Genomic DNA, 16,755 nt, shown 5'->3' with positions numbered 1-16,755 from the left:
ATGGCCGGCGCCGCCTCTGTGACAGGCCTGGTCACGTGGCACTGCCGCCTATGAGGTCGCTGGGGCTTTGTAGGTGATTGTCCCTTCCCGCGCTCCGTCCCGAGGCGGTGACTGCTCTTGTCAACCGGTGCCTGAGCGATCATGGCAACGGACTCGGGCGGAGAGCGCGTGGCAGCGGTGGCAGCGGCGGCAGTTTGGTCGCGGAGCGGGGCGGCGGAGTGGCGGCGACGGCGGTGGCAGTGGCGCTTGCACCAGCCTTGAGCGCCATGCAGCGGGGAAGCTCCGAGAGGGAGCTGGCTGCCCGGTGGGACGCGGAGGCGGCGGAAGGGGTCCGCGCGGACGCGGACGCGGGCGCGGCCGGGGAGCCCGAGCGCAAGGCGGCGGAGAAGCAGGCCACGCGCCCGGCCCCCACGCAGCCGCGCGCGGCCGAGGAGGGAGACGCCCGCGTCCTCCCCCGGCCGCCGCCCACTCTGCCCACGTCCAAGCCGAGGCCGGCGCCTGCGCGGGGCCTCTGGCCGCACGGGAAGCCCAGGTGCAAGGGCCCAAGCTGCAAGCGGAGCGCGGGCCGCGGGTCGGAACAGTACCGCTCCCCGCGGGCCGTCACCGTGGACAGCTCCAAGGCCAGGACCTCTCTGGACGCCCTGAAGATCAGCATTCGTCAGCTCAAGTGGAAGGAGGTGAGGCCCGGCCCCGCCGCGTGGGCACAGGGTGGGTGGACAGGACGACCGCACACGTCGGCCCGGCCCCGGCCAGGGCTGCGGGCTGAGTTGCAGGCGTGCGCGGCGCTTGAGCCTACAGCTGCTCATCCTTTAGGGCCTCGCCCAACGTCACTTCTTCCGGAGGCTTTCAGACCCCTCTAAGCCAGGTTAGCCCCTCCAGCGCTGTGGTCTCCAGCCCTCAGCACCTGCCTCCCCCATTGCAGATATTTGTTTATACGCGTCTGTCTGTTTCCACTAGTTTGGGAGGCCGGGAGGCCTGGTACCCTCGCTCTTTCCCTTCCTTTAAGTTCTATTTGTTTAGCACTTACTGTGCGACTCTTGGGCAGTGTAACAGTGTGTACTTTGGAGGCAGACAGACTTAGGGTCTCACTGTATTCTGCCCCTTAGCCCTGTGACCTTGAGCAAGTTGCTTCGCCCCTTAAACCTATTTCCTCCTCTGTAAAGTGAGGCTAAAGTTAGGCTTTCTTATCGTTTTGCTAGTATTAGGAGACTCACTGCTTATTGTAGCACAGCACAAGTGTGCAATAAATACCACCCTCTCCTGCCCACGCTCTCCTCTCTGTCTTGCTCCGTTGCCGTCACGGTCACCACCGCCACCATCATCGTCAGTGCAGGCACTGTATTTACCTTCCAGGGCTTGCATGCAGTAGGTGTCAGTAAGTGGTAGATGAAAGGGTGAATGAAGGAATGGGTTATTTGTCTATCTCTGAACCCATTTTAGACCTGGTGGGGGCTGGTTCAAAGCACCAATGACATCCAGGTATCTGTTGCAGTTGGCTGAGTGGATAAGGCCATTTGACTTTATTTGCAACTTCTAAGGCTATTTAACTTGCTTTTAGGTGGGGTCAGGATTGTGATTTAAGGTAGTTGAGTCTGGAGACTTAGACCGAGGTGGTCTGGTGATGGGACCGGATTTGCAGCAGGCAACAAGACTTAGATATTTAGCCCTGGGCCTTGGCTGTGGTAGATGTCCAGGAACAGTTTTATGAAATTGGCACATGTAGAGAGATGGCCACAGAATGGATTGGGGAGGTCAAGGTGTTGATGTCCTAGCAGGAAGGAGTCATGTGATTTGGAGGGAAGTCAAGAGTCAGGCAGGGCAGACTTCCAGGTAGGTAGGGGTTAGCCATTAGGGAAGTCTGACTCCAGGTGTCAGGACTCCCAGCCTTGGGGCTTGGGATTCGGGGGGTGGACTTGCAAGCATAGGACACGTGGAGAAAGTGAGAGAGGGCTTCCGGTTCTGGACAAGATCCCAGGTCCAGGCCAGAGATACGAGGACCAGAACAAGATAAAAATTGGAGAACTTGTCAGTGTCGTCATCCTACTGAAAAAAGAATCCAGGGACTGAAGCCAGGCCACAGAGTCAGGCAAGGCTCATTGGCTCAAGTCGGGCCTGTGCTTAGTTAGCCCCATGGGAGAGAGAGAGGTGAATGAAGCTGGCTAGATCTTGAGAGATGGAGCCGGGTGGATTCAGAAATCGGCAGGCATACATGCCAGCCCAGGGTCATTCATCATTGCGTAAGTGTTCCCGGTGGATGCTGGGCCCTGCCGATCAAAGATGAACAAGATGTAAGTAACCCTTGGCCTCAAGGACCCTACATTTCTGTAAAGGATACAACACAAGTGAAGAAATGACTGCAGTAATTACAGGGCCTCTGATGCTGCTTCCTGCAATGCCCTTTGCCCAGTTATGTGTATGCCCTACCCTGTCACTTCAGATCTCTGATCAAATGCCACTTCCTCAGGTAGGTCTTCCCTGTTGATCCTTCTGTTGACCCGTGCTCTTATTTTTTTCCCAGCACTAAACTCTACCTGCTATTGTAGCATGTATTGTTTGTTTATTGTCTGTTTCCCTTATTAGAATGTAAGCTCCATGAGGGCAGGGGCTTTGTTTTATTGATTTCTGTACCCTCAGGTGCTTGGCATATAGATGGTGCTCAATAAATCTTTGTTGAATGCATGAATACATTATGTGATGAGTGTTTCTCTCTCTTTATGTAAACGTGTATGTGTTGTGGGAGGTGGTGGAGGGCCAGCTCAGGGACGGCTTCCTGGAAGAGAGACACCTGAGCTGAGGTCTGAGTGCTGAAGAGGAGTAGATGTTATTTGGGGGCCATGGACTTTGGATCCCTGGTAGAGGGAGTAGTTTGGGCAAAGCAGAGGTGCGTTTGGGATTCAGTACGGCTAGATCATATAGTGGGCAGCAGAATGGTGAGCGCTGAAGCTGGAGAAATGGCAGGGGTCATAGCATGTGCCATGCTGTGGGATTTGGTCTTTTTTGAAAGGCTGTGTGAGCCACTACAGAATTTCAAGTTTCTTCCATTTATTGGCTGTGCTACCTTGGCAAGTGCATTAAGTTCTTAAGGCCTCAGTTGTCTTACCTGTCAAAGGGGGTGGCTTGAGCTAGTTCAGTGTTCCCAGTCCCTACTCTGCAGCCACACAATGGTCTACATAAGACCCTTCCTTACACTGTGAACCCAGTGGGGTGGACAGTATCCAGGGTACTACCTGTCAGGGCCCCCTTCACCCTAACCCTGCCTTTTTCTCCTGCTCAGAAAGCATATGAGCATGTAAGTGGAGATGCTCATTCTAGGATATTTTAAAACATCATTCACTCACAACAATAAGACTTCACTATTAGATGTGTGATTGTTTACCTAGTACCACTCTCCTATTAGTTTGGAGGTCCTGAGAGCAGGGGTAGTGTCTGACTTGTGTCCCCAATGCCCTACACATTGGAGGTGCTCAATAAATATTCATCAGGTGAATGAATGAAATACTTGCAGCAGAGCCCACATCTCCTCTTGACACCCTGGAATGTGGAGTTTGAAAAGGGGCAGACTAGGTAAACTTTAAAGGTCCTTTCAGCTTTAAACTACGATGACAGTATTCTCTGCCTGCTACGAAGTTGACTTTGTGACGAGTAACGTCTATATAAGCCAGGTAGTAACAAAGTGGAGACACTCGACCTCTCCAGGCCTCAGTGTTCCCATCTGTGTCAGGGGTGATACTGGACAAGTCATCTCTAACTGACATTCTAGGAGCAGGAGCATCTTCTGGGGGCTGGGGGGACAAAGAATTGAGCCAGTGTCCCCGTGCCGCTGCTATAGGATTTGGGAGTCCCCAGCAGGGGTGGATGGGTAGCCAAGGTAAGAAATGAGGTCACCAAGGCCAACCGGGGTGAAAACTCTGTCTCCTTTTCCGAGTGCAGAGTGAGGGGTTGCGGCACAGTGCAGTGCTCAGCCAGCCTGTGAATTCAGACGTTTGCTTGGCCACAGGGCACAGTCTCCCTTCCCTCCTTCCTCCTTCACTTTCCTTTATTCCATGCACCTTTTAACAGCAAAAACAACGGTAATGAACAACAACTATAACGAACCCTTACACAGCTCCTACCCTGTGCCAGGCACTCTTCTAAGTGTCTGACATATATCCCTACAATGACTGCTCTCCCAGCACCACAGTGCCTCATTGTCACCATTTTACAAAGAAGGACATTGAAGCACACAGAGGTTAACTTATCCAAGGTCACACAGCTAGCATTTGAAACAGGTGTTCATTTGTAACCAGCTTTCACTTCTGTGCCCTTGCCACTCTCCTAGCTAGCTCTATCTGCACACCTGCCCTGGCTTAGGGGCTGCACATACCGATATGAATGGGGTTGACTCCTGGCCCTCCAGCGGCTCCCAGTGTTCGTCCCACTGAGGGACAGTTACAGTCTAGTCTGGGCGTTGAACGGTTCAAGAGCGTTCCGTACAGAGTAAGAACAAAGGCAGAGTAAGAACATCAGGTTTATGTGCAAAGTGGGATGATGGCAGCCTGGGGAGCCTGTGGGAGAGTGGAGAGGGAGAAGGAGCCAGATCGCAGAGGACACTGAAGGCCATGCCAGGAAGCCTGCACTTCTGACCGAATGTGATCACAGATCCTTGCCATATATAGACCAAGCTTCTCTGCCCACGCTCTCAGCCCCAAGTGAACCAATGCCAGCTGATGATTCAGTTTTCAATTATAGCCACACTGGTCAGGTCTAATTCAACTATGTCCACAGTGTAAATTTGTTTCATAAAGGAAAATTCACAAATATTAGCTCTGTAAACTTGTTAGATAAGGCGAAAGTTTATTCTAGAATGGCAAGATCATGCTTACAGGGTCACCACTGAAGTTACAACATGAAAAAGAGGGATGGTTCCTGGCTCGTAGCAGATGCTCAATAAATATTTACAGACTTGTATGGTCCGCTTCCAATCACCTGAGCTTCTCTCCTCATCACCTGTATATTCTTTTGTGGTGTTGACACCCTTATTAAAGAAACAGAGAAAAAATGCCATAGGGAATAGATGCCACTGTCGCAAGCTGCCCTCCTTGGAGATGTAGGCTGTGTATATGTGCACAGTGGTTTCCATGGAGACCAGCTACCGTGAATGTGAGATTTGATCGAGGGACCTTTGTTGGTAATAGTTTGCATAAGCCCCTGTGCATGAGCTCTATGTTTCAGAGACTCCAAATCATGTGTTGTTTTCTGAAATTTAACCAGCCTTCCTTCAGAACATGCATACGCTTATTACATGGTCCCACTTATTATACCTCATATAATATTAGTTACTGTTTATTAAATATCTATTATGTGCTAGGCATCGTACTGAGTGCTTTGTGCTCATTAAAATTATATTGAACATTTATTATGGATTATTTAATCCTCACAGCAACTCTCTGAGGGAGATCCTATTATCATTTCCAATTTACAGATGAGGAAACTGAGGTTTAGAGAGAGGTTGGTACAGAGCCAGACCAAGGCCACACAATAACAAGTGGCAGAGCCACCCGGGGCCAGTGTTTGTAGCCAGTATCCAATCCTGTACCACCTCCTTTGCTAACTCATTGCAAAAATCCACCCTGCAAACAGTCATTCCACTATTATCATCCCCAAATAACAATTGAAAGAAACTGAGGTGGGCACACAAGTAAGTGAGAGAATCAGGGTTCAAACAGCAGTCTGTCTCGTCCCAAAGCCCACTTTTCAGTGTGTTTTATGATTCTCACTTCGCCCTCCCGTTCCTCATCTGACTCATAACTCTCAAGTGACAGTGGAGTCGCTCAGAGCCAGGAGAGTGATACTGCAAATAGGCCTTAAAATAAAACACATTGCAATATATCCTGGCTGGCAGCGGGAGCATGTGGTGCCCGCACCTTCCGGGTCCTGTCTCGTTGCCTCCTGCAGAGGAGAAGCGAGCCCGCTGCCATTGGCCTAGCTGGGCTGCCTTGCTCCTCTGTGGGATACGCGCCTGCTGTATGAATCGCTGTGTATCCGATTCCCTCTGAAGAAGGCAGAGCATAAAATGAAAAAACTGGATAGTTTAACATTCCCTCCCTTTCTTGTTTTAATGATAGCCCTTGCGATTGGCTTTGTGTTTTTTGAAAATAACATTTATATTTAAGGATGGTTTATATCCTACTCCATGAAATACTCTTCAACAGACATATTATTTTAATGTCTAGAATTTTTCCTTTGGAAGTTAAACTTGTCATGCCATAAAAATCACAATTCACTACCTACCGCTGTTATTTGAACAATACAATATCCGTAATAGCTTCGTGAATCCACACAAACACTGTACAGTCCTTTAAAAGACAACATTCCAGGGTATCACATTCATGTTCTATAAATACTACAAATTAAAGAAAAAAAATTTTTAAGCAGGTGTTGTAATTGCTAGAACTGTTGTTCGTGTTATACAGACATACGTACTCTCTTATGGTAAATAGCTTCAATTTTGGTTGCATTCTGGATTCTGGTTTTGTAGCAGCAGAAGTTGAATGTAAAAATTGAATCATTTTATTTTAAGTCTGTTCCTTGAAAAGAACATATAGCATTATAAAAGTTATCAGCTGCTCTTTAAGTGTCTTACTAGGAGGAAAGTGGTGTATCTCAGAACTAGCATGGATTTTGGATTCAGATTCAGACATGAATCTGAAATCATTGCCACTTAAAATCCTTGCCACTAACTGCTTGTGTGACCAAATTGATTTGTGTACGAAATACAGAACCTCTGTGAGCCTCAGCTGTAACAATGGGCTAGTGGAACGTATTTTGCAGAATTTCTGTGAGATTAAATGGTAGAATGCATGTAAATTGCCTTATCCCTATGCTTGGTACACTATAGGTGTTCAGTTAATGTTAATTCTTTTCCTTTTATTGGGTAACTATAGACATTGGTTATTTGATCTTTTTTTTAAAAAAAAGTAGAACGAACAAAGAATTTAGTCTGTATATATAGGTTACTTGTTAACCAGCTCGTTTGAATCGCTAACAAATATTTTGAGACCTACTTCGTGCCAGGCTATATCTGGGTTTTTGGGTAACAGCAGATAATAAAAACACAGGATAAGGGACAGTTATCTGCAGGACAAGGGACAGTTACATTTTGAATAAATGTCAACATCATGTAGGTTTAAAATTTTTTAAGTAACACTGATTTAAAGTTTTCTTTTTAAATCAATCATACTTTTAAGGTTTCGTGAGTTTAATTGAATTTTAAAAAGCCACCATTCTGGACCTGGTGCCTGTTGCACACTCTGGTGTGTTAATTATATACTTCACCATGAAAACTTATTTTAGTTATTTGAGTGATATCAGTAAGTCTCTTAACTTCTGCTTTCATAGAATAAATAAGACAGCGAGTTCACGGGGAGAACTGAGGTGGTTGTATGTACCGGTTAGCTGCGTGGAAGATGCGAATTTCCTGGGCTGATTTCCTGACTCCTTACTTACATTCTTGGCACCCTTCCAGTGACCCTGGAAAGACCATAGCCAGACATGGGTTTGAATCTTGGCTCTATGACCCTGAACAAGTTGCCAGAGATTTTCTCATCTTTAAGAATAAGCATAAAATACTTGGTAGGGTTGTTGTGAGGATTAAATCAGAAAATCTTAAACTGCCTGGTGCTTAAGGTAAGAATGTCTGTTGGTTTGGCTTACCCTCTGATGCATTTCTATGACATCATAATTAAATTTTTAACAGAAGGTGGGTGGATAAATAGGAGAATAACCTTGCTATTCATTTAAATGCAGTTTGAAACCCTCTTTTACTTGTGGTTGCTCCTCTGGAGTCAAAGCTTGTCGCTGAGATTCTTCCACAAAGATTGTCGTTTAGCTGGAGAGAACAATGATCATGTTTCTCTATTCCAGACGGATTAACACCTCTCGCTCCGCATCATATCAGGTCATGCCTTGCTTTAACAGCTGTCCCTACTGCCACTTGTGTAAACGCTTGTTTCCCTGGGTGTGTTTGAACCATTATCTAGTAATTTTTATAAATGCCTTGAAAGTCCTTAGCAGGCATTTCTCATGGCGCCTGCTCGTCTTCCATCTGCTTCTATGTCATCTGAGTAAAACCTTCTCATCCTTAATGGAGCTGGAAAAACAGGGCAGTTTATCTCCTGGCCGCCGTCATCCCTAGGCACAGTGTTACTTTTCCAAGAAGTCCTTCAGTCCATCTGCCTCGAATTTTTATGGAGGCCAGTTTTCATATTTGCTCGTTTTGCTCATAAGGAGCTCTTATTTCTCTTTGTGGTTTGTTGGAATTTTAAAAAGCAACAGTGAAAAATTTTCTGGACATCTTAGATTATTTACAAATGCTTTTGTTTAATTTCCCCAAACATTATGTGCTTATAAAAACGTATACCTTTCCCAAGTACATAGAATAAAAAGCAAAGATTTCTACCGTCCCAGTCTCCATTGCCCTCCCTTTCCTTCTTCCCCTGCAATTCTCCTTAGAGGTAGCACCGGGATTATAGTTTGGTATGTTTCTTTCCAGATTTTTTTTTCTTATTTCTGTATGTGTCGGGGTAACTATATTGGGCTATAGTAACAAGCAACTGCAAAATATCAGTGGCTTAACAACAAAAGTTTATTGCTTGCTCACCTTAGGGGTTCAACGTGGGTTGGTGGGGTGGGGTACTCACATCAAGGTTGGTGATTCAGAGACCCAGGCTTCCAGCTCATCACTAGCTTCAATAAATTATTGAGAGGAAGGGAATGGGGCAAATTGTGTCTTTTAAGACTTCTACCCAGAAGTAGCTGCTCACATTTCATTCCCCAAAGCAAGTTACATGGCATGGCTAAGTTCAGCGGGGCTGGGGCTGTGCAGTGCTACCATGAGGGTAGAAGGAGAAGGGGATTATCTGTGCCAATGACGACTCTATGACGATACTAAAAACCGTCGAATTGTACACTTTCAACAGGTGAATTGTATGGTCTGTGAATTATATTTCAATAAAGCTGTTGAAAAAAATGCCACATGCCTATCCAGTTCTCATCACTGAACAGTGCTTGTCTCCTGTTGGCAATATGCTTCAAGAACTCAAAGCAGCCTAGTGCCCCCTGTTAATACTGCATCGCAGTATTGTCTGTTACTGATTCATGGACTGCTTGGACACCTGTATCTAATGGAATCTTGTCCTGGTGGCACAAAGTGGTGGCAGCTGTAACAGCACTCCAAACTCGCATCATAAGAGTGAGTTTTGTTTTTGAGAGGTTAACTTGAATATTTGCCTGAAGAATAAAGTTCAGGGGTGGCCGGTTAGCTCAGTTGGTTAGAGCGTGGTGCTGAAAGCACCAAGGTTGCCGGTTCCATCCCCGCATGGGCTGCGCCCGCCTTTAAAAAATTAAATAAATAAAAAGTTTTTTAAAAAAGAATAAAGTTCAGGCATAAAGATGAAGGATCCGTATGAAACCTCCGTGATCTGTGGTGCAGTATACGTAGTATGGTGGGTGAAAGCACGGGCTTTGGAGCCACATGCAACTTACTATGTAATGGGGTCCATTTTACTCTGAGGCTCAGTTTATCTATAGAGTGGAATCCAACCAGAGCTCATGGAGTAGTTTGTTGTCAGCATAAAATGATATAACCATGTAAAGTACTTAACCTATAATACCTGGTACATAATAAAGACTTGGTTGAATATTTTTTATTAGCATCTGGCCCTAAACTTCTCTAGACTTATTTCACATATTCCATGTATTGAGCCTTATCCACGATTAACACAATACTGCATGTGCTCTTTTGAGCCTTCCTGCTGTGCTGTGCCGTTCCTCTTTACCTTTGTTCATGTTTTTCCTTCTCCTTAGAACGCTCCCTTCCTTTCTTTAGCTAGCTCCTACACACCCTTCAGGGAGCAGCTCACGACTCCTCTTATACACTAGTCTTCCTTGACTCACACACACACCCCAGTCTAGGCTAAATACCCTTTCTTGATTACTTACAGTATTCTGTACAGATCTCAATTGTATTAGTTTTTTCCAAAGAAGCAACTTTTGGCTTATTGATTATCTCCATTAGATCTTTGTTTTCTAGTTCACGGCTTTCTGCTCTGTATTATTTTTTTCTTTTACTTTTCCAGGTTTATTTTGTTGTTCTTTTTCTGACATTACTTAGCCTGTCATCTTTTCTAATAAAAGCATTTGAGACAAACTTGCGTGTAAGTACTGCTTTGGCTGCACCCACACGTTTTGCTCTGTAGCATTTTAAAAATCATCTTTTTGTCCTATGTGTTTTATATTTTCGTGAAGATTTTTTCTTTGACCCAAGGGTTAGATTTGGGTTTTTTAGAGTTTCTAAACATATGAGGTTATTTCTATTTATCTTTTTATTATTGAATTCTAACTTAATTGCATTGTGGCTAAAGGATGTTCTTTCTTTCTTTCCTATTGCCCTCCCTCCTTCCTAATTTTTTCCCTTTTGTATTTATTAGTTTTGCAAATGTTCTATGTGTGCTTCAAAAGACTATATGTTATCTTGTTATTGAACGCAGTATTTTACATATATACATTGGATTAGCTTGTGTATTGCAGTATACAAATTTTAGAGTCCTAATATTTTTGTCAGATCTATTAATTACTTGAAGAGTTATATTAATATTTCTCTCTATGATTGTATATTTTATATCTTTTTAAATGGATTCTTTTTCTTTTTCCACTTTCCCCAGTGCAAGTCTGGAAGTTATACCTTCTATTTTTATTCTTTTAGTGATTACCCTAGACAATTTAATAAGTGTATAATTTCAGAAAGTCTTAAGATAGTGTCTTTACTTAAAACCAGAAGGATCTTAGTTAGGATGCTTTCATTTTGGTAGCATCGCTCCTGACTTACTTGCTTTTGTTCTCTAATATTTTAGTTCTATTTTACCTTATCTTTGTTTTTGAACTTCACAGATTAGATGTTACTATTATTTCACATAGTCTCAGTGTATTTTAAATTCACCCACATGTTTACCATTTTCTTTGTTTATTATTCTATTTTACAACTCATATCTTCCTTCTGGGATCATTCCTTTCTCCTGGAAGTAACCTTTTAGAAGTCCTTTTAGTGAGGAACTATTTGTAATAAACTATCAGTTTTCACTCGTCCAAAATTACCTTCATTTTGCCCTCATTCTGGAAAGGTAGTGCTGCTGCACATACAGTGCTAAGTTGATAGTTATATGATCTCAGCACTTTGAGGATATGCCACTGTTTACTCATTTGTTTTTGCTGTTGAGCAGTCAGCTCTCAGTTTACTTTTTTCTCTTTCGCTGGGAAAGTGTTTTTTTCTTTCTGACTGCGTTTATAATCTTTGTCTGAGAGGTCTTCAGTGTCACTGTGCTTTTCTAGGTGAGGATTTCTTTTTATTTATTCTGCTTCAGATTTGTTGGGACACTGTGAGGTTTGCTGTGATTTATCAGTTCTGGAAAATTCTTTCAGTATTGTGTCTCCCCCAGTCTTTCTCTTCTCTCTTCCTGGAATTCTGTTTTAGACGTTTGCTTGACATTTTTTGATAGCGAGCTCATGTTCCTGGGAACTTGAATCTCTGATAATTCTTTGAGACTTGGGTGTAAAGTAAGGATTTTCATTTTGTGCAGATGCCTCGGAGGGCTCTACTAATCCAGAATACTTAAAGTGAAAATTTGGGTCTTAGGTTTTTTCGGTTATAGGCTTAGTTGAATTCTGACTCCAGACTTGCATCAGGAAGGTGCTATAGTTAGGCATTCTGAGGGAACATCTTTTCCCTTCTGTTTTCCTTTTCCTGAGCCAATGCCAAGACAAAGCAGGTTTGTTGTTGTTGTTGTTTTAGTTTACCCACTGAGGATATGGCCTTATGGAGGGTGTGACTTGATCTAGGAGTTTCCAATCTGATGCTTGCCTTGCCGGCAGGCGTTTAGGGGCCAGACCACATGCAGAGGCTAGACCATTGCCTACATCCAGGGAAAAAGATAATGACACTTGCCTTTTCGAAAGATCACTCTGGCTGCCCTGTGGAGAATGGCTTAGAGAGGGGTTCCAGTGTGGAGGCAGAAGTACGTTAGGATGCTATTGTAGACCTCAGGGGAGGGAAAGTGCTACCTGGGACAGGATGATGCTGGATGGGGAAGGTTACTCATTGACATGGTGTGTCTCTTCCCCTAAACTATAAGATATTCAGTAGCAGGGAGCTTGTCTTATGTATCTTTGAGTTCTTCAGTGCCTGGCACAAGAAGGCGTTGAGCAAGTAATTGAATTGAGCTATGTAATCAGTAATGGTTTTAGTGCTGTTTTTCTGGACTACTTTCAAAGTGACTATTTTCTAAATCCCTTTATGAAATGACATAAAGGATTCCAGGCAGTGAACTCATCCTGTCTCTGGCATTGCAAAGTTCAAGCCAGAAATAGAGAGCCAGCTGTTTGTAAGCCCCTGCAAGCCTTAGATTTTGGCTGGGTTTATTTTCCATGATAACATAGCTTTCTTTATCCTGTACACTTGTTTATTTCTTAAGGAATCTTAGGCTCTATTTGAAATTGCCTACACAAAACGTTACCATCTCACCGGATTTTTATGACATTGTCTCAGAAATGACTATGTGACTCTCAAGGCAGGTTGCAAAGATGTTCCTCTAATGATATGTAATAACTGTGAAAACTTCTTACTCCTACGACAGTCTTCTCGGAAGAAGTGCTCTGTGTCCAGGGAACAAAGGGAGAGGCGAATGGTCCCTGCTGGGTGACAGTTTAATAAGCTTCGGCTGGTCATTAAGGACTGTTGTTTGAAGAGTTTATGCAATACAATTCCATTAGAATGTGCGGAAGTATTTCTAGAAAGTATGGTGAGTACAGCATACATGTATGATTTTAAGTTCTGAGGCCTGGGTCTTCATTATTCGTTCAACAAATATGTGTTGAATGTCTACGGTGCCCCAAACCCTGTACAAAACACTGGAGATGGAGACACGGTCAGACACCACCCTTGTCCTTGCACTAGGGCCTCTTTAGGCCCATACTGACCTTTGGTGTGAATTAGAAAAAGGTGCCCCCCATAAGGGGAAAATACATATATTTTTTCCTTTACCTCTTTTTTTTAAGTCTTTTTTTCAGAAGTTCATTTTTATTTATTTATTTATTTATTTATTATTTTTTAATTTTTTTGAGGAGGGCGCAGCTCACAGTGGCCCATGTAGGGATCGAACTGGCAACCTTGGTGCGACCAGCACCACGCTCTAACCAACTGAGCTAACCAGGAGAAAATATTAAATTAGTCAATATATTATTTGCATCTCCATAACAAGTTTGTTGCAGCAAATTGATTATTAATGATTAATGAATATTACGTGGTATAATGAAGTACTCATTGATTTAAACTTAGAATTCAGAACTATTCTGTCATTGCAAACATCTGATGATTGAACTGCAATATTAAACTTTAGATTTAACTAGTGCACGAATTCCAATGCAGGATTTTAAAAAAAAGTTAAAGGTACTCATCAATTATACATCAGATGTAGAAGCAGATCGTATTCAGAAACAGTCTATTGTAGTTGTTATTAGATCAATAAAGCAGTTTGGTAACCCAGTTTGTCAAAGGAGAACAATATATGTTGTCTTATTAAAATAAGACTTGACTACCACCCACCAGAAAGTTCTCCTCATAAATATTAAATTGCCCAAACAAAATCCTCTGATATTTGTTTACCGACCCAGAATATTTCTGAATTCCCAGTTTAAATCAACAAGTACTTTTCATTATGATAATACCGGGGTTGCCAAAAAAATGTGTACACATTTTAAGAAAGGAAAAAACTATTAAAATTGTAATACTCAATAGATACCGATAACAAAAGATGAATACAGGTCATGTGTATACATTTTTCTGGGAACTCCAGTATATAAAAATTATACAACTAATATTTGTTATGAATAATCCATTTGTTGTAAACAATATAATTACAAAATATGAAAAGTGTTCAAAATATTTAAGACACCCTCATGTGAACAGCATTGTGGTACCCTTGTGAATGCCTTAAAAAGTCACCCATGATGGCCTTGGAGGCCCCAGTCTAAGGGGAGCAGATATAGCTCATGATTCCAGTGTGAGATGCTCAAGTTCTAGAAGAATGTGTAAAATGTGCTGGGAGACAGGAAGGCAAGACGAGGTCAACCTGGAGGTATTTCCAGGGCTTGTGTCTGCGGGGCACCTGACTAAGTGAGGCAGGCGCATGAGGTTTTGACGTCTTTTAGCTGTTAAGTAGCTGCTAGCCCTTCTTCCTGTGTTCCTGCTTCTTTCTGGATAAGCTGAGTTCCAGATTGGGAGGTGTCTCGGTTTTTAGATAGACTCCCCCTCGTACCTATCACTATGGTAGTAGTGATCTGCTACCATAGCATGAATCAGCTTTATTGTTATGGCTTGTTTAATTTTATTTCTTTCCCACTAGATTTTAAATTCAACTCGTACATGGTCGCCTCTGTCTTGTTTGTTGTTGTTTATTATTGGATCCTCCCACTTCAGTGCACAGTGCTTGGCATATTATATGATACGCTTCTGATAGATATTGGCTGAAATGATTTTTTTCATTCATTCCTCAAACATTTTCTGAACCCTTATTTTGTGCCGTGGGCTCCCCTGGGCTCCGGGTGAACAAAGAAGTGACAGTCTGTGAGTGAGCCAGAGACTCGCTGCCTGGTGACTATGCCCCAGTGGAGGAAGAGCCGTGTTAGAGGGAGGAAGCTGAGTGGCAGCTGCCTCAGGTTCAGGGCTCCGGCTGGGCCTACTGTAGAAGGGGCCACCGAGCTGAGTCTGGATGGAAGAGAGGGCTGAGCAAGGTTTCCGGGGGTGGAGGCAGGACAAGTATTCAGACAGGGCTCAGCGCACATGGTCACATGGGAATCGGGGGGACTGCCGACATTTTACTCTGGCTGGAATACAGGATGCGAACAGGGGAGAAGGGGAGCATGATGGATGATGTGCCCTGAGAGGTAGGCAAGATCCAACTCATGAAGGTCTGAACTGCAGACTGGGGTGTGTGTGTGCCGAAAACCAAATGTGTATAGAAAGACCCCTCCGGCTGTGCAGTGAAAGGTGTTTTAGGGGTTGGGAGGTGAACTAGCATGAGGGAAATCCTTGAGGGCAGGGAGAGGCCCTTCCTGATCAATTTACAGCATCTGGCCAATGACGGGTGCAGTCAGCACTGAAAGGATACTTTGCGTCAACCTGCAGAGACCAGCGAGGTGGGATCACAAGCCCTGTTGCAGAATGACAGCAGAATTACTGTTGTCGCTTTACTAGCCAGCTGTCCTCTGAGGCCAGCAGGTATATATCATTGACTCCACCTTATAGATGAGGTCACGCAGGCCAGGACTGACCAAAGCACTCAGGCCCACGTCTTGGTCAATGCCGCGTCAAGTGCAGTCTCCTGGATGCATGTTGTGGGCGGGATTGGTGGCAGCGCCGGGAGGGAATTGGCTGCTGGTGTCTCTTCTCCCCAGGGACCACTGGCCTGCTTTCTGATGAGAGAGGGGTCTCAGGCTTCCAGCCACTGAGGGCCACCTAACGTGTCCCTCTAGGCCCTGGTGCCCCCTCCCCGAGCCTCCTTTCAGGCAGAGAGAAATGGAGGCTGAGGGGGCGGCTGAAAGCTGTCCTCACCAAAGCAGTGCGAGAGATTTGTGGGCCACTGGCATTCCATCGCCTGGGTATCACACTGCTATTTAATAAAGCCCTCATTGCTTGATGGGCCATTAAGTAACCAATGACATATTTCAACCTCATTGAGGAGGGAGATGCAGAGTTAAATCAAATTCAGACCATGTGGAAACAGAAGAAAGAGGCTGTTCACATGGGCAGCTCTCCTCCAAGGGGAAAGGGACGGGAACAAAGCATCATCGGGTCAGGCTGAGCCAGCAGAGGTTAGAAGCTTTGGCGTCGGCTTTCTTAGTCCTTGGAGAGACAGTGCTGTGCGTTCTGTTGGGAAGGAGGTGGAGCGCCCGGGACACCAGCCACAGAGTAGAACTCTCAGCCGGGCCTGTCCTGCGGTGCCTGCTCCTGCCCCATACCTCTGCCTTCCCTGTGCAGTCTGTTCTCTCCACGAGACAGACAATGACTTATTCCTGTGCAATGGGTGAATGGTGTGGAAGTCAGCGGCCTGTGCCAGGTTAGACCGAACACTCCCCAAAAGCAGGAAGGAGTTCATCTGTTTGTCCCCATCCTGGTGCGATGCCCCTCACGCAGCCAGTGGAGGCGGGCATGTCCTTACCACCCCAAGCCGGGTGTCGCTGGCCTCTCTACCACCCTCTCATTCCTTTCCCTTTTGTCTGCCCCCTTCCCTCTCCTCTGCTTCTCTGCCCCTCAGAGACACTTTTCTGGCCCTCCTTGCCGATAGTTTTGAATCTATCCTGAGTCCTTTGCTGGTTAGTAATGAGCTAGTTAATGGAGAATTGGGTGTGATTCCTCCTTGGGTGTCACATGTAAGGAGGCTTTGGAAGACAGCCTCACCTGCAAGAGACAAGGGACCAGGTTCCTCTGGTGTGGTGGCAGCAGTGGGCTGATGTACTTACATTCACAATCCCTGCTCACACCCCAGGGATGCATTGAAGATCCTTAGACTCTCCTCTGCTACCCGGATAGCCTCACCCCTGCTGCCAGGCCTTCCCCTGCCCCTTGCACCCCAGTTGTACTCCATCCTCGCAACCAGATTAGTTTGGTGCTTCTGCCCTTGGCTCACACTCGCCCCTCGGCCTGGAGTAGCTTTTGTTCTCCCCACT

The 16,755-nt window shown here is 45.0% G+C and overlaps 1 protein-coding gene across 1 annotated transcript in view; it reads left to right on the top strand.

Annotated features, from left to right (window-relative positions):
* The window catches only part of TTLL11 (tubulin tyrosine ligase like 11), a gene marked incomplete at its 5' end in the record, with an annotated part of 207,204 nt that continues 190,449 nt past the window's right edge, over nt 1-16,755 (top strand). Inside the window, 3 exon segments of the mRNA XM_081067719.1 lie at nt 1-40; nt 43-74; nt 78-677. Coding sequence (XP_080923845.1) covers nt 1-40; nt 43-74; nt 78-677 — 672 coding nt within the window.

Source organism: Rhinolophus hipposideros, assembly GCF_964194185.1.
Source record: "Rhinolophus hipposideros genome assembly, chromosome: 11".
Taxonomy (NCBI): Eukaryota; Metazoa; Chordata; class Mammalia; order Chiroptera; family Rhinolophidae; genus Rhinolophus; species Rhinolophus hipposideros.
Note: the sequence above shows the minus strand (reverse complement) of the source record. Positions and strands in the feature narration are given on the sequence as shown.